This window comes from Betta splendens, chromosome 2, assembly GCF_900634795.4.
Source record: "Betta splendens chromosome 2, fBetSpl5.4, whole genome shotgun sequence".
In the NCBI taxonomy this organism is placed as follows: domain Eukaryota; kingdom Metazoa; phylum Chordata; class Actinopteri; order Anabantiformes; family Osphronemidae; genus Betta; species Betta splendens.
This window is the reverse complement of record NC_040882.2, coordinates 23,048,107-23,062,658: the sequence shown is the minus strand read 5'-3', so window position 1 is coordinate 23,062,658 and position 14,552 is coordinate 23,048,107. Positions and strand designations below refer to the sequence as shown.

The 14,552-nt window shown below is 43.7% G+C and overlaps 1 protein-coding gene across 1 annotated transcript; it reads left to right on the top strand.

Annotated features, from left to right (window-relative positions):
- Window positions 1-301: 301 nt before the first annotated feature.
- On the top strand, window positions 302-14,364 carry dvl2 (dishevelled segment polarity protein 2). The gene is made up of 15 exons (XM_029142358.3): window positions 302-815; window positions 4,539-4,608; window positions 6,419-6,573; window positions 8,420-8,529; window positions 8,736-8,865; window positions 9,607-9,697; window positions 9,804-9,873; window positions 9,984-10,123; window positions 10,342-10,418; window positions 10,505-10,572; window positions 10,658-10,792; window positions 11,105-11,236; window positions 11,891-12,067; window positions 12,238-12,462; window positions 12,791-14,364. The coding sequence occupies exons 1-15, from the start codon at window positions 655-657 to the stop codon at window positions 13,351-13,353; spliced, it is 2,304 nt and encodes a 767-aa protein (XP_028998191.1). The 5' UTR covers window positions 302-654; the 3' UTR covers window positions 13,354-14,364.
- Window positions 14,365-14,552: the final 188 nt, after the last annotated feature.

Here is a 14,552-nt window from a genome sequence, read left to right as displayed (position 1 = left end):
CAATGCTTTAAAAACAAATGTACGTTAACTACATATGAGTTACAAGATAACAAACCATCAGCTCTTCCTTCGTGTTCCTCTGCTGAGCTGCAGTGTAAAACTCTAACACAGACTCTAAAATGCAAAATCCCAGCACTAAAATTAGTCATATTCATCGTTTGTTTTTGTAGGCGAAAGAGACAAACTTCCAAAAACCGAGGTTACGTTTGTTATTCGGCGATAATAAAAATGTTTGGGGGCTTTTGGGGGAGAGAGAGGGGCACGACTCGGCGCGTGCGTAAAAGTAAGGGGGGTACGCGCTGACGTCACACGCCGCGTTGGCTCGCAGAAAGTGGCGAAAAGTTTTCAGACCCCCTCCTCTGTATGTTTTTGTTGGGGGAAAAGTTGTAGGTCGTGTGAATGTAGTGTGTCCGTCGTCCGTTAGACCCCCGGGAGCAGAGGGAATGCGAGCTTTTCCAGCAGGCTTTTGACGCTTCACGTCCTCTGGCTCGGAGTGGAAATCTGTCCGGCCGTTATCGCTTCACCTCTGCCGTTTAGCCACCTAGCTAGCTCCGCTGCTAGCCGACTAGCCGCAGCGTTAACGCTACCTCGCCTCACACTCCCATTCTTGTGGCTGCTTCCACCTTTGCGTGGCGAGAAAAGGCAACCGCGGCGATGGCGGAAACCAAAATAATTTATCACATCGACGAAGAGGAGACGCCGTATTTGGTGAAGATCCCCATCGCTGCCGAAAACATCACTTTGCTGGATTTTAAACAGGTCCTGAACAAACCAAACTACAAGTTCTTCTTCAAGTCTATGGACCAGGACTTCGGGTGAGCTGCAGCGATTTTTCTTTCACGCGTGCTTTTGCAAAACCAAGTGTGATGAGGGTCGAATGCAACGTGAATGCGACGAACGAGAAAAGAGCCCTCGAGTTTCAACACAGAACAATGTAAAATCAGCTGTTGTGCGTTTCCCCACAGAGAGGGACTTGGATCCACGTGATATGAATCCAGCAAATCCTTAATGAGAAACTGCCAAGTTCTAATGACTTGTGATGAATATCCAAGTGGCTCTGTAGATATTAGGAGCATGTAGACTGGGGCATTTCTCAGAAAACATCATCATTACAATGGGAGGCATTCCCTGACCCTGCTGCTTTTCTTTAGCCTAATCCTCATCCCTCCCTCCCTCCTTCAGTCCATCATCTTGTGAAATCCTTGCCTTTTCTTTCTTTCGGGACTGAAGCCAGGTTTTTGTCTCCCCTCTTAACACTTTGGCCTGCCAGCCATCCTTTCATTCCCTGGCTTCCTCTCCCCTTTCCCCCAGCGCACTCCTCCTAGAAAAAAAGCTGTCTCCTCTCCTCTATCAATTAATCTTTTTTTCCCTGTGTGTCTGCTGTGCGTTTTCCTGCAGAGGAATGCATGTTTGTGGTTTATTCACCCAGTGAGACCCTTAGGGTTTTTGTTAAATGCATTGTAGCCTTGGATAAGTATTAAAGCTGGGCTGTTTTTGTCTTATGCTCATTGGATGCCACCTTTGCTAAAAGGAGGATACAGCATTTAGCTGACTTTTCATACACCTCATAACCACTTGAATTTTTTTGTTTGAGAAAATCAGTGGTGGGTGCATTTAAAAATACTTAACATTTGGTTCAAATGATATCCTTATCGATTATGCTTCGTTAACTGTTGCCTGAAAGAGTGTCTGTGCAACTTGTATTAGTTGCAATGAGATTTTTTATTTGTCGCTGCTAATATTAATAATCTTTTACCTGGAAAAAATTTGTTGAAAGCGTCTTCAGTTTGATCAACAATCCTGGGTGCACACTTTTATTCTATAGGAAGGAGACATGCAGGTAGTCCTCACATTTGCAGTCAAGAATTTATTATTGAAAATTAAAAACCATTAAATACTAGATAATTGCAGAGTAATATAATATTTGACTGGATAATGAATTATCCAATTAATTCATATTAGTATGATTCATTGCAGAACTATCATGTTTAATTGTTATGCACATGGCGGTATGTTTTAAACACAGTAATCGTGGTCATTTCTTTAGCTCGACTCCTGCTAACGCAACAAAAACACATCAGAAGTGTAATTTCCAAGGTAGTGTGTAAATTACGAGCTTGTTCCTGTGTAAGCACACAGGATGTGATTACTGTGAGCTGTAAGGGAGTAAACAATGTTCTTCACAGCTTTTCAGTCACAGCGTGGAAGAAAAATCCCAGTTATTAGTGTTCAGTTGTGCAGCCTGGCATCACACACGCTCGTTTGAATATCCCCAAACTGAGTTCATATGAAAATTTCAAACATAGCTGTGAGTCAGCTGTCCAATCAAAGCAGGGACGTTTTCCCCCCTCGCTCCGACCCAAGAGAGGAGTGTGTAATAGTGTGTGTTTTCATTTGCCCTGGTACGAGGCCAGCTGTCGAGGAGAGCTGTGTGTGTGGCAGTGGGGGAGATCCGAGCAGCAGAGCAAGCCAGGGCCGGTACTGGGAAGCTGGGGCTGGATGGAGGCCATTTGCTGGGTGTCTGTCTGGGGTGTCCATAGGGAGAAGGAGGAGGAGAAAAAATGGGGTGGTGTTTGCTCAGAGTTATTGAATATTCTGCTGGGTTTATGGTTGGCGGAGGGAGGTCAGGAAGGTGGGTGTTCTTTTATTTTTTTAAGGAAGGAGATGCTCCATTAGGAGCGAGGAATTCAATGGTAACAAGAGGCTGGGAGAGATTTAAGTGGACTCTAGGTGCGTTAATAATATTTTGTGTGTGTGTGTGTGTGCGTGCATGTGTGTAATGAGTCAACTGTGGTCACTTGTTTATATGGAGGGCTGAGGAATGAAGACAATTACACTCTCTGGAGAAGAATGTCGCATCTGTTGCTCTGCCATCTAGATGCGAGGGTGGAAAAGTTAAATAAAACCGACGGAAGACTGGCTCATTTGTCAACTAACATTTAGCGAGCCGTACACACCGTGCTCTAAGGCTGAGGCTTCCTGCAGCCCGCAACCATCCAGCCGTATACTAATGCTCGTCCACAAATCCAGCTCTGAACAGCTGCCTACGAAAGCCCAGTGGAGCCCGACCGAGTCTCACTGGCAGACGAAGCTGGAAAAAGAAAGATTTTAGGGGGTGGGTCGAGTGGGCAAGTGTCCCCTCTGTAGCACTTATTACTCTGATAACAGTGGTGGCCTGCTGGGAGACATTACACTGCAAGAGCTGAATGTTTGAATGTCTGATGTAGACGCAGGAGGGAAGAACAGCCAGACGGGTGTGTTGCCTTTAAAGAGCTTTGCCATTGTACACGCTAGCTTCCCACCGTGGCTGTTACTGAGGTGTAACTAAGGAGTGTAGTGGATTTACATGTAGATTTGGCCTAGCGCTTGTGTAATTTGCAGGGAGGCACAGCAGCAGTGAGTAGCGTGTGTGTTAGAGCTTATCACTGTGACAGAAGAAATTCCATATGCCGCAAGAAGCTCCGTTTATTCTTTTCTTTAATAGCTCTGCTGAATGATGGCTTTGTGGCCGTGGTGGTGTGGAAGTAATGTGATTAGATCTGTTTGTAATTCTAGTCATATAATTATACTTTTGATTGCAAGTGGATTTGGTTATAATGGAGGAATGCTGAATGAGGGAACAGTTGTTGAGTGGTCGGTCGCTTTAAGACAAAATTTTAAATTAAATGTGTAATGGATAAATAACCTAAAAAGGGTGACGTCTAATAAGAATTCTACACTTTGAAGCAATGTTACCGGATCCACTGCATTCATTCAGTCAATCACATTTGAGTCTGGTGGTGGTCTATCGCAATGATTTCATTCCTAGAGTCAAGAAGGCTACGTGAAACAAAATAATAATCTTTTAACATGTGATGGTGGAGTTTTTGTGATGCGGTATAATATTAAATTACCAACGATTTCAGCTGTATTTAGACACCAGCCAAAACAGGGGTTGGGTTTTCTTACAGTACAGAAACTAATACAAAAGCATCAGTTTCATTATATGGAATGTGTCCTAGGTTTCAGTACTGTAGCACCAATAGCTCTTATGGCACTAGCCGTCACCTTAATGTTTTGTTTTCATTAGGTCGCCGGGCAAAGCTGTATATTGATATTATAATGGGAAACCCACAGATTCTGGGCTAGTTTGTTCTCACTGTGCACCAGTAACTAGCAGGGTGGATTCAATTACATCCACTGTTGTTTTGTTGACGTGATGTAAGCTGAAGCATTGTTCGCCCAGAACCACTGCAGGCGGTTGTGTTGAGCAGAGGCCACAGACAGCGCCGTGTAAAAGAAATACAGCACATGAACAAAAACAGCTTGTCAAAACACATTTTGGTGATATTTTACACTTAAGTCCCGCACTTGATTTATTATGGCCATGTTGTTGCCATACCCTAATGTATTTCATGCAAAGTGTCAGTAATAATTCTTCTTTGATTCTTGTGTACTTTTAGCTTCGCTTTATGAGGCTCTGTATAGGTTTTAGCCTTCTTTGTTCTTTCTTTCTAATTTGTACCTGCTGAAGCTCAATCGCGCTCTCTGTTTTTCAGGGTGGTGAAGGAAGAGATTTCTGACGATAGTGCCAAGTTGCCATGTTTCAACGGCAGAGTGGTGTCATGGGTAAGAAATCTTAATCCTGCTACGTATTCCTAATAATAAATGGTGGTGACCATTGTTCTAAATCCACAACTGACCTAATTTCCACAAATTCCCACTGAGGTTTGTCTGAAAATGCCAAGACATTGCTTTTTAAGTTTAAAGTCAGCCAACATTGTCAGCCCAAGGCTGTTTTCACAAAGTGCTTCTCCTTTTCCTGTGCATTCCCTGAGACCTCTCTCCCTAGCAATCTTGTCTAACAAGCAGCAATAAAACAGAATAATCAAACTCAGATTTCAGATGTTTAATTTCCATATCAAATTTCCACAGCTTTCTAATTTAGCTTTGTGCTTCAGGGAGTGTTGGGTGAGGTATTTGCTCCGTAAGTGGCATTTACTGTGGTGCAGATCAAAACGTATTGTCATTTGGATCTTCTAAGGAGCAGGTCATCCTGAGGAAGGGGAACTTGCTCTGTTGTTTGGAAAGGATTCAACCGCAAATAAAGTTGGGTCAGGACCCCAAACCATCAACGGGTTGAAATATGAATCAAATTCGTTCCACCATTTCACATCAGGCACAAACGTCATGAGGAAGAGATCAGGGCAGATGTTAGAGCAGCAATGATGGTCAGGGCTTTTTTTAACCAGTGATTGTGCTTACAAAGCCTGCGACCTGTGACCTCCAACAAGAATCTGGTTATTTTTACTGAAGTGAACTTGATTTCTAAAAAGTTGCTGTATTTGTCTAAAAAACCCAGACAGATGTTTTGTTTGTTTTATTACTTTTAAGAGCAAATTTTGTCATTGTGTTCACCAGTGAGCTTAAACATTGCTACTGGTTCCAGTACAGCGAGCTGTCTGGTATACTTTTCATACTTTCCAGTTGTTATGCCCCACCCAGCACTTTACATGTGAATTGAGACAAAAACAGGGGACTTGGCCCAGATAAGCAGGTTTGAGACAGAAGCATCTGTTAAGTGCATAAGAAAGAGGGAAGGCATTTAAAGTGAGGGGGGACACAAAGCTCGCAGAGCGCAGGGACTGATATGTGATCTGCAGGCCAAGTCTGATGGAAGGATCCCAGAAGACGAATGCTTCAGAGCTGCACGGCCATTAGCGCAGGGAGTGACTCGCCAGACAGCGTGAACGTCAGCCTTTTGAAGCCGATAGACTCCATTTGGTTGAATTATTTTGATGGGTATTGCTGAGCTGATTCATCTGAAGTCACTCAACACACAGAACCTCCAAAGGTTGCGTGTGCAGCGTGTGCTCATCAGTTGCTCTGCTGTGATTGGGTGTTAACGTGAATGAATGGACGGTCTATCCAACGCTGGCTGACTTAATTTTAACCCAGTACAGCTCATTTTTACAGTTAATGTAACTGGAAGCTGTGTGGCATTCATTCATCCTGGTGTGTGTGTGTGTGTGTGTGTGTGTGTGTGTGTGTGTGTGTGTGTGTGTGTGTGTGTGTGTGTGTGTGTGTGTGTGTGTGTGTGTGTGTGTGTGTGTGTGTGTGTGTGTGTGTGTGTGCGCGCGCGCATGTGTAAGGACACTTTTTGTCCTATAATGAAGAGAGACAGGTTAAGTGTAGGATAAAGTTTCCATATACTCTTGAGACGTCCATCTGAAAAGGGGACAGTGTTTGTGTGTCAAAGTAATTGACATCCTGCTCGTTTTTCCCAGTCTACCTCCTTTCTGTCCCCTTTTCTTTTCCTCCTCTGTTTGAATTTGCGCCACTTCTCTTTATTCGCTCCTTTTATGTTTTAATTACTTGACATTTGGAACCTTTGTTCTGTTTTTGGCTGTAAATCATTTTACTTCTCCCTTTTTCTCAGTTGGTATCTTCGGACACTGTAGCTGCAGAGCCTCCGGTGGCAGTGGTCCCGCCGGTGGAAGCCCCGACCCAGCCTTCGCCCCCTCCTCCGCCCTTGCCACCCCCACCTGCAGAGAGAACTGGGGGTATCGGGGACTCTAGACCACCTTCCTTCCAGTAAGCAACGCACACGCTCCTCTAAACGGGGACCGCACAGAGCCAAAACCCCTTAACACAGCACAAGCTGCCGTTCACCACAATCTCCACTTTTCCTTATCCCACAGCTGTAATGTGTATACGCTGTTATCCTGAATATCTTGTGCACTCCCAGTATCATCTTACGACAAGAATAGCAGGAATACTACTGCTCATTTGAATTTGATCTTAGCAGGGGACGCCCTTCTTTTTAGCATGACAAACTCTCAAAAAGGCTTTCAAACCAGAGATCTCAATATTTAAACTTGTCTTCTGTCCTCTGCTACCTGGAAGCAAAGGAATAGGCCATAAACACAATACAACTTATTTACTATCACGTAGTAGCAACCTCTCTGTCAACATCATAAGTGTAAGTCTATATTCATTATATCCCTGTTTTAGTTATACAACTCAAAAATATGTTGCTTTTGAGCAGCTAAATATTTAACAGCTTCTAACTTAAGTTATTTTTCTGCCAGAGATCAGGACAGGCAGCATAGAGTGTGTTTAGGTTTTAAAGGATGCTGATTAGAGCAGTGAATGTGAGGCAATAGCAATAAAAAAGCAAAAAAAACTCTCCACTATCTGTAGCATTATTTCATCAAACTAAAGTTTGATGAATCAATTTTAAAACTGTACACTCTAAAACTAAATATTCGTAACATTTAATAGTTTCACTCACGCCGTCTGGAGGTCTTTAAGTTTGCTTTGGAGGTCACGTGGAGTTCTTATCCATCAGTGCCACCATCCATTATGGCTGCAGAGCACTCATCCCTAACGTCTGTTTGGACTTCATCCTCTCTGTCTCTTTTGGCCTCTGGATGATGTCGTGGTGGTTTGTAAATCCAATTTGTTTTAAAGTAAACAATATCGTTTCATCCTCACTAAATGTGCGGTTTCCAGCCAGTGGAGGATTAATCGTGTTAGTTATTTCTTTCCATTTTCCACTTTTTCCATCCTTTCTGGAGTTGGATCAGTGCTGTCATTTGTACAGGGAAATTTATTGTAATTCTTGAAAACTGTAGGATGCTGTGATGCTCTGATGAAGACAAATGTCACTTCTTTCATCAGGTCATTACCATGAATGAGGCCTTTTCTTCCTCCTTCTGTAATCACAACATTTGCTTGTGCCTTTGTGGTATTAAAGTCTGCATATTAGACTCGCTCTTTGACTGGTATTGACCTGGAGTCTGGATTTTTCCTGCTTTTTAATGTACATAATGGAGACAAAGTTGAAAAAATGACTATTAATAATGTTTGTGAAAGAGCAAATGAGCAGAACCTTTCTCAAACCAGGAATGTTATAGCTGGCAACTACAAAGGACTGTTTCCAGTGCTTGGTATTTCCTATTTCACTTGTGACACATGGTGGTGGACCAGGGCACCTGGCCTTCACTGGTCTATTAGCAAAATCTGCAGTGAAATGTTAAGGTGTTCATCTATTAACTGAAGCTCAGCAGGAACAACCATAGACACAGGTTTTTCTCTGTAATCCTATAGAAATGCTGTGGGAAGACCTGAAGCAGACGGTTAACGTTGAAGCAGTTTTGCGAGGAATGAGACAAAATTTTTCCAAGCCCATATTCAGTGCTAAATGTTTAATTATTGCTGCAAACACCAAAGGCACAGATTCACATGACAGACTCTATAATTAATTCTGTAACTACCCACAGGGTAAAAGTGGTTTTATCTCTTGTATATTGGGGAAAAAATGACTGTACATTTTGCCATCCATCGCATCATCCTGTTGTATGTTTTGTAGAAACCACCACACATGAAATCCTGCTGTGATCTAATTGCATCTGTGCTCCTACGTGTCCTTATACAGCCCCAATGCTACCGGCAGCGTGGAGACGCTGGACGACCAGACTGAAACAGAGTCTGTAGTTTCCTTCAGGAGAGAGAGGCCGCGGCACCGAGATAACATGGAGCAGCACGGTGAGACGCAGCACAGTGGTGTGGAAATATAGTTGTGTCCCATCAAGATTTGGGACTCAGCCAGCATCCAAACACTGAATGTGTGGTGATATAATCAAGGAATGTTGAGAAGTGGGGAATGTTTGTGATCTTTGGATACAAAGGTAAACACTAACTTGGGCTAACATGAATTTTCATGTCTTTGCGGTGTCTTCTGTGGTGTCCAGGTCCTCGTATAAATGGCCAGAGTCGTCTGGAGCGCCACCTGGCAGGATACGAGAGCTCCAGCACCATGATGAGCAGCGAGCTGGAGACGACCAGCTTCTGTGACTCTGACGACGATGACACCATGAGCAGGTGAGGAAAGAGATCTCAATCTGGTTCCTACTCATGTTCAGAGGTGCAGTTAGAGTTCTAGTTAACTTTATATTTTGGCTGTAAGTATTATAGTGATTTATTTGGGGAAAAAATGTACAAGTCTGTACATTTTTTTTTCATTATAATCAGGATTGTGTGATAATAATGAGAAATTATGAGAAATCAATGTTGATTAAATGTTTTGTTCCTCTTTTGGTGATTTTGACAGAGTAGTAGTAGTAGTAGTTGTAGTAGTATGTTTTCTGTTATGTATTGTTGGTATAAAGGAACTTTAGATAGTTTTATAATAGTAAAACTTAATAGTTTGTGCATAGTTGTAATAAAAACTATAATATAATAAAAACAATTATAACATTTTGGGTTTTTAATATTTTCAGGCAGTGACTCAAGAACTTAGTCAATAAAAAATGTAATATAAAATTTTTGGCTTAAAGTCTGATGGTAAATCATTTTGGTTTAAGATTAGAATTCCTCTGGAAGCTTTCGTGTTGGCTCTTTGGACTGAAATGTTAAATTGGTCAGAATGTCACTCAAAATAGGACTGATCCATAAACAACTCGTGAAATGACTAAAGCATCGGCTGTTAACTGATCGTTCCTTTGTTCACCTCACACAATAAACCACATCACAGCAGAGGGCGGCAGCGTCCAGCTTGTTAAAGGTTTATTACTGCATGTTTCTCGTCTGACCTCTCACCTTTGTTGACCTTTGAACTTGTAGGTTCAGCAGTGCAACGGAGCAGAGCACAGCCTCTAGGCTTCTTAAACGGCACCGTCGACGCAGGAAGCAGCGCCCCCCTCGTCTGGAGAGGGTACGTCCCCATGCTGGTGGTTGTTTTTGAGCCACACCAGTAATTTAAAGGATAAAACATTCCCTTAAAGTATGGATGTATTTCATAAAGTTAGCTTGTTCTTCAGGCCTCTTCCTTCAGCAGTGTGACCGACTCCACAATGTCCTTGAATATCATCACCGTCACTCTCAACATGGGTTTGTGCACACCTTCTTTATTTTTATACTTGATGTCAAATGTTACCAAGAGTATTTAATACTTTGTTAATGCTGAAAGCTAAACCCTCCCATTGTGAATTCACGTACAGAGAAGTACAACTTCTTGGGGATCAGCATTGTGGGTCAGAGCAATGAGAGAGGGGACGGAGGGATCTACATTGGCTCCATCATGAAAGGAGGAGCTGTGGCTGCAGACGGGCGCATAGAGCCCGGTGACATGCTGCTGCAGGTGAGGGGGGATTTAGGTGTAATCCTGAAACACTGATGGTGTTTTTGTTCATTTATCAAATCACTGTTTAGTAAAATGGTACTTTTGAAGCAGGGCTGTTGTTTGTCTTTGGCTTTGAGCCGCTGAGGCCCATTTCAGCAGGTTATCTATTAGTTTCTCTCTTTTAAAAAAACTTGGCTAATGCTTTGGCTTGAACCACATTTTTTCCTCTCGCCAAGGTGAACGACATCAACTTTGAGAACATGAGCAACGACGATGCAGTGCGAGTGCTGAGAGAGATCGTACACAAGCCAGGGTGAGCTGTTGCTCCCATTTTGGACAGTATCAAACTTAGGTTTTCAGCTGTTTTACTCATTTCCTTTCCTTTTGCCCTTTTGCCAGACCCATCATCCTCACAGTGGCCAAGTGCTGGGACCCCTCTCCTCAGGGCTACTTCACGCTGCCTCGTAGTGAGTGCAGCACTTTTACACCCACCAGCAAAGTTACGTTTATGCTGTTGGTTTACACAATGCTATGCATGTCTCTTCCACCTAGATGAACCAATCCGACCCATTGACCCGGCAGCGTGGGTCAGTCACTCTGTGGCAATGACTGGGGCCTACCCTCCCTACCCAGGCAGCTCCTCGCTCAGCACTATCACCTCGTCCTCCTCTGTCACAGAGACTGAACGTGAGGGTCTTTTTCCATGAAGTCTTGTTTGTCTTTGTGTGTGGTCTAATTCTGGCTCTGTACACATTGTTCACATACAGCTGTCTTCTCTGCTTTTGAACCTTGCCAGGTATCTTTGTCACTCTGGTAATAAGTCAAGTATGTTCATGACATTGGAATGAATCTCGTTTCACATCTGTCCTTCTGCCTTTGTTACTGTTATGTCTCCCGTCTTTTTTGACTCAGTTCAGTTATTGTCCTTTCATTCTTCCTCCCATTTGCATCTTTTTCGTGTTTCTAAATGATTTGATGAATGACGATTCCTCACCCTAGGTTTTGACGACTTCAACTTGTCACTACACTCTGACATGGCGTCCGTTGCAAAGGCTATGGCCTCACCAGAGTCGGGTCTAGAGGTCAGGGACCGCATGTGGCTTAAAATCACCATCCCCAACGCTTTCCTTGGTAAGTGAACACTGGTTGAGTAGAGTAGATTAGTTTCATGAACGCTCTGTGCTTCACATGACTTTACAGGGCAGGCATTATGTTCTCAAAATTAAAACCGTGTGACATGTGGGATGAGGAAAAAAAGAATCTACTAACGTGAGTGCCTGTGTTGACTGGAAACATCTGTTTAATTGGAATCACCTGCAGCTGAATCACAACTACTAATTACGTAAACCACATTTGTCCGTTTTGCACTTTTCGCAATCCTTAAAGGTCGTTCTGAATTTTTAGATTTTTCCATGTGAAGAGTTTATTCTTGATGGAATAAATCAAATTTAACTACTTTATTGTGTGTTTAAAATAAGATGAGTTAAGCTTTACTAATGAACACAGTAAATTTCAGGGCCGAAAAAGAAATGGTAGTGTTGCTAAATGCACAGGCTGTACTCTGGAGTGTCCTTAATGGAGCCTGGTAATTATCTACTTAAACAGCTCCATGCAGTTCTGTTCCAACAATGTCTTGTATAATTATGCTATCTAACATTTTAAGCACAGGATTCTTTTAAATTACAGACACCCCTAAATCATTCTAATTTTATGCATGTCTTTCAATTTCTAGGATGAGCATAGACTGATTTTTATTTGATCTTCTTTGTCTCTATCCACCTCCAGGCTCAGATGTAGTAGAGTGGCTTTTTCACCACATTGAGGGATTTCAGGACCGCCGTGAAGCCAGGAAATACGCCAGCAACCTGCTGAAGGCAGGCTTCATTCGACACACAGTCAACAAAATCACCTTTTCCGAACAATGCTACTACGTTTTTGGAGACTTAAGCGACTGTGAGAACTGTGAGTTACCAGTAACCGCTAACGTCTTTGTGCTCAGTGTTTTTGTAGGGGTCAAACATGAGATTTTCCGTGGAAGTAGTGCTATTTCTAAACTTGGACACTTAACTGTCAGGACTGTCAGGAACCATGTTGTTCACAGTGTTATTCACCTCCTCTTTATTCCCCCATAGACATGGCCAATCTGTCACTGAATGACAATGATGGCTCCAGTGGAGCCTCCGACCAGGACACGCTGGCCCCTCTGCCACTCCCTGGTGCCTCCCCGTGGCCCATGATGCACACCTTCCCCTACCAGCCCTACCCTACACATCCCTACTCCAGCCAGCCACCTCCCTACCACGAGCTCACCAGCTATAGCTACGTCCCCGGCAGCACCGGCAGCCAGCACAGCGAAGGTGAGCACAGAGGATGATCACGTCTTACTACAAATGCCACTTCTAAATGGGCAGCCCAAAGCCTGGTTCACTGATCTCAGTGTAAAACAGTCTAGATCAGGGGTGTTCAACTCTGGTCCTCGAGAGCTACTGTCCTGCTGGTTTTCCAACTCTCCCTGCTGATTACCTTGATCAGGTGTGTCAGTTAGCTGCTGATTGACTGACTGAACACACTGATCCTGTTAATCAGTATTAACTCGAGCAGGGAGAGACAATCTAGTAGGTGTTGTGGACGTTGCAGCAAGTTTTTTCTCAGATTTGTTTACTTTGTGTTTTCTTGTTATCACAGGCAGCCGAAGCAGCGGCTCGACAAGAAGCGAGGGCGAGCGACGTCGCGGCAGCAAGGGCCCAGGGAGCACCGTGGGTGGAGGGGAGAAATCGCCCTCTGGTGGGGGAGGAGAAGGTGGCGGGGCTGACTCACGCTCGGGCAGCGGCAGTGAATCGGAGTACTCCACCCGCAGCAGCCTGAGACGCGGTCATGGTTCGGCCGCCCCCAGCGAGCACAGCCACGCCTCCTCTCAGCGCTCACATCATCACCGCATGCCCCAGCCACCCCACCTGTCCCCATACCCTCCAGGCATCCTGCCTTACAACCCCATGATGGTGATGATGGTACCACAGCACCCACACGCTGCCATGGCGGCTGCTCACGCTCTTCCTCACACGCAGCAGATGCCTGCACCCCCTATGCACCCAGCTCTACCCCCGCCACCCTCCTCCACTCCAGGGGGGCCTCCTGGCGCCCCACCCACTCGTGACCTGGGCTCCGTTCCCCCTGAGCTGACTGCGTCGCGGCAGTCATTTCACCTGGCCATGGGAAACCCCAGCGAGTTCTTTGTGGATGTAATGTAGTTTCCTATCTTGGTGTTGAGTGACCATTCGTGTGCAGTTGGTGTACAGTTCCCACTTGTTTTGACGAGGATCTAGTGGTAGCTATTTGAGCTCACAAGGGCCTTCTGGATTGAAGGCACTTGTTACACACTTGGTGAGAACAGGGTTTAACTTTTACAGAGAAAATAGGACGAACAAAATTAATTCATATGGAATAATTTGTCTAGTTTTTTCTTCTTTGGATCCACTACAAACTACACTACATCGATTTAATTCCTAAATCCTGCAAGACCAGTTCTACCTTCTTATTGTAGTAGGAGCTCATTTGTGAGAAAAATATTTCTTTAGGAGCCACTAAATCATAGAACTGTCCATCCAGGAAGTGCACAGACAACAGTACAACACTAGAGGGTGAGGTCTACGCCGTACTTGAAAAGGACACAATCCTACATGTGTGTCTTGATCATCCGGCCAGATTCCTCAAGAGCACAGGAGTATGTTGAGTGCCTTACTCTTCGAACAACATTTTTAACACTCCAGGTACATCATGGTCTAGCATGGTTTGACCGTGAACTCCTTTGTATATATCTGCCACTCCAATGTACATGCTGCAAACCAGAACAGGAAAATCTAATGTGAAAAGGAAAGTAGGTCCAGAAAATGACAGCATCAAATATCACTAATTGTGAGGAGAGCCGTGGTTTTCATTGTAGGACTATAGAGGCTTAATGGTACTAATTGGCAATACAGTGCTGACAGTGGTACTTTTTGATTGCATACAGTGTATATCTAAAGTAACTGTGATCCAAAACTGTAGCTCCACGTGCTTCTTTTTATGTTACTGACTCGCATTATTCACCCATTTCATTTTTGTATGACTGACTATGTAAATCATGTATAACCAAACTATTAAGGTGCTAAATGAAGAGTCAATGTTTCAAAAATAATAACTTTTGACAATGTCACGTTGTTTGAATTTTGTATGGCCACCTTGGTTTGTGTATTTGAGAATAAATTTGATACTGACGTACATTCCTGACTTGATTATTATTAAAGAGGGGATGAAAAGATGTGAAGTAAACTTTCTCGCACACTCAGCCACGTTACTTTCTCTGTTTAATTTATTTCGTGGCTAGGATTATTATACATGTTCTCTTATTCCAATGGCTGCAGACTAGTCCAAAGGCAAAGATAAGGATTCGCATCATTAGTATGGCCAA

Bases quoted from the DNA above. Each gene is read 5' to 3' on its own strand.
- dvl2 (XM_029142358.3), top strand. From the start codon at position 655: ATGGCGGAAACCAAAATAATTTATCACATCGACGAAGAGGAGACGCCG. The intron at 4,609-6,418 runs GTAAGAAATCTT...CCTTTTTCTCAG, and splicing joins ACGGCAGAGTGGTGTCATGG to TTGGTATCTTCGGACACTGT. The intron at 11,237-11,890 runs GTAAGTGAACAC...ATCCACCTCCAG, and splicing joins CATCCCCAACGCTTTCCTTG to GCTCAGATGTAGTAGAGTGG.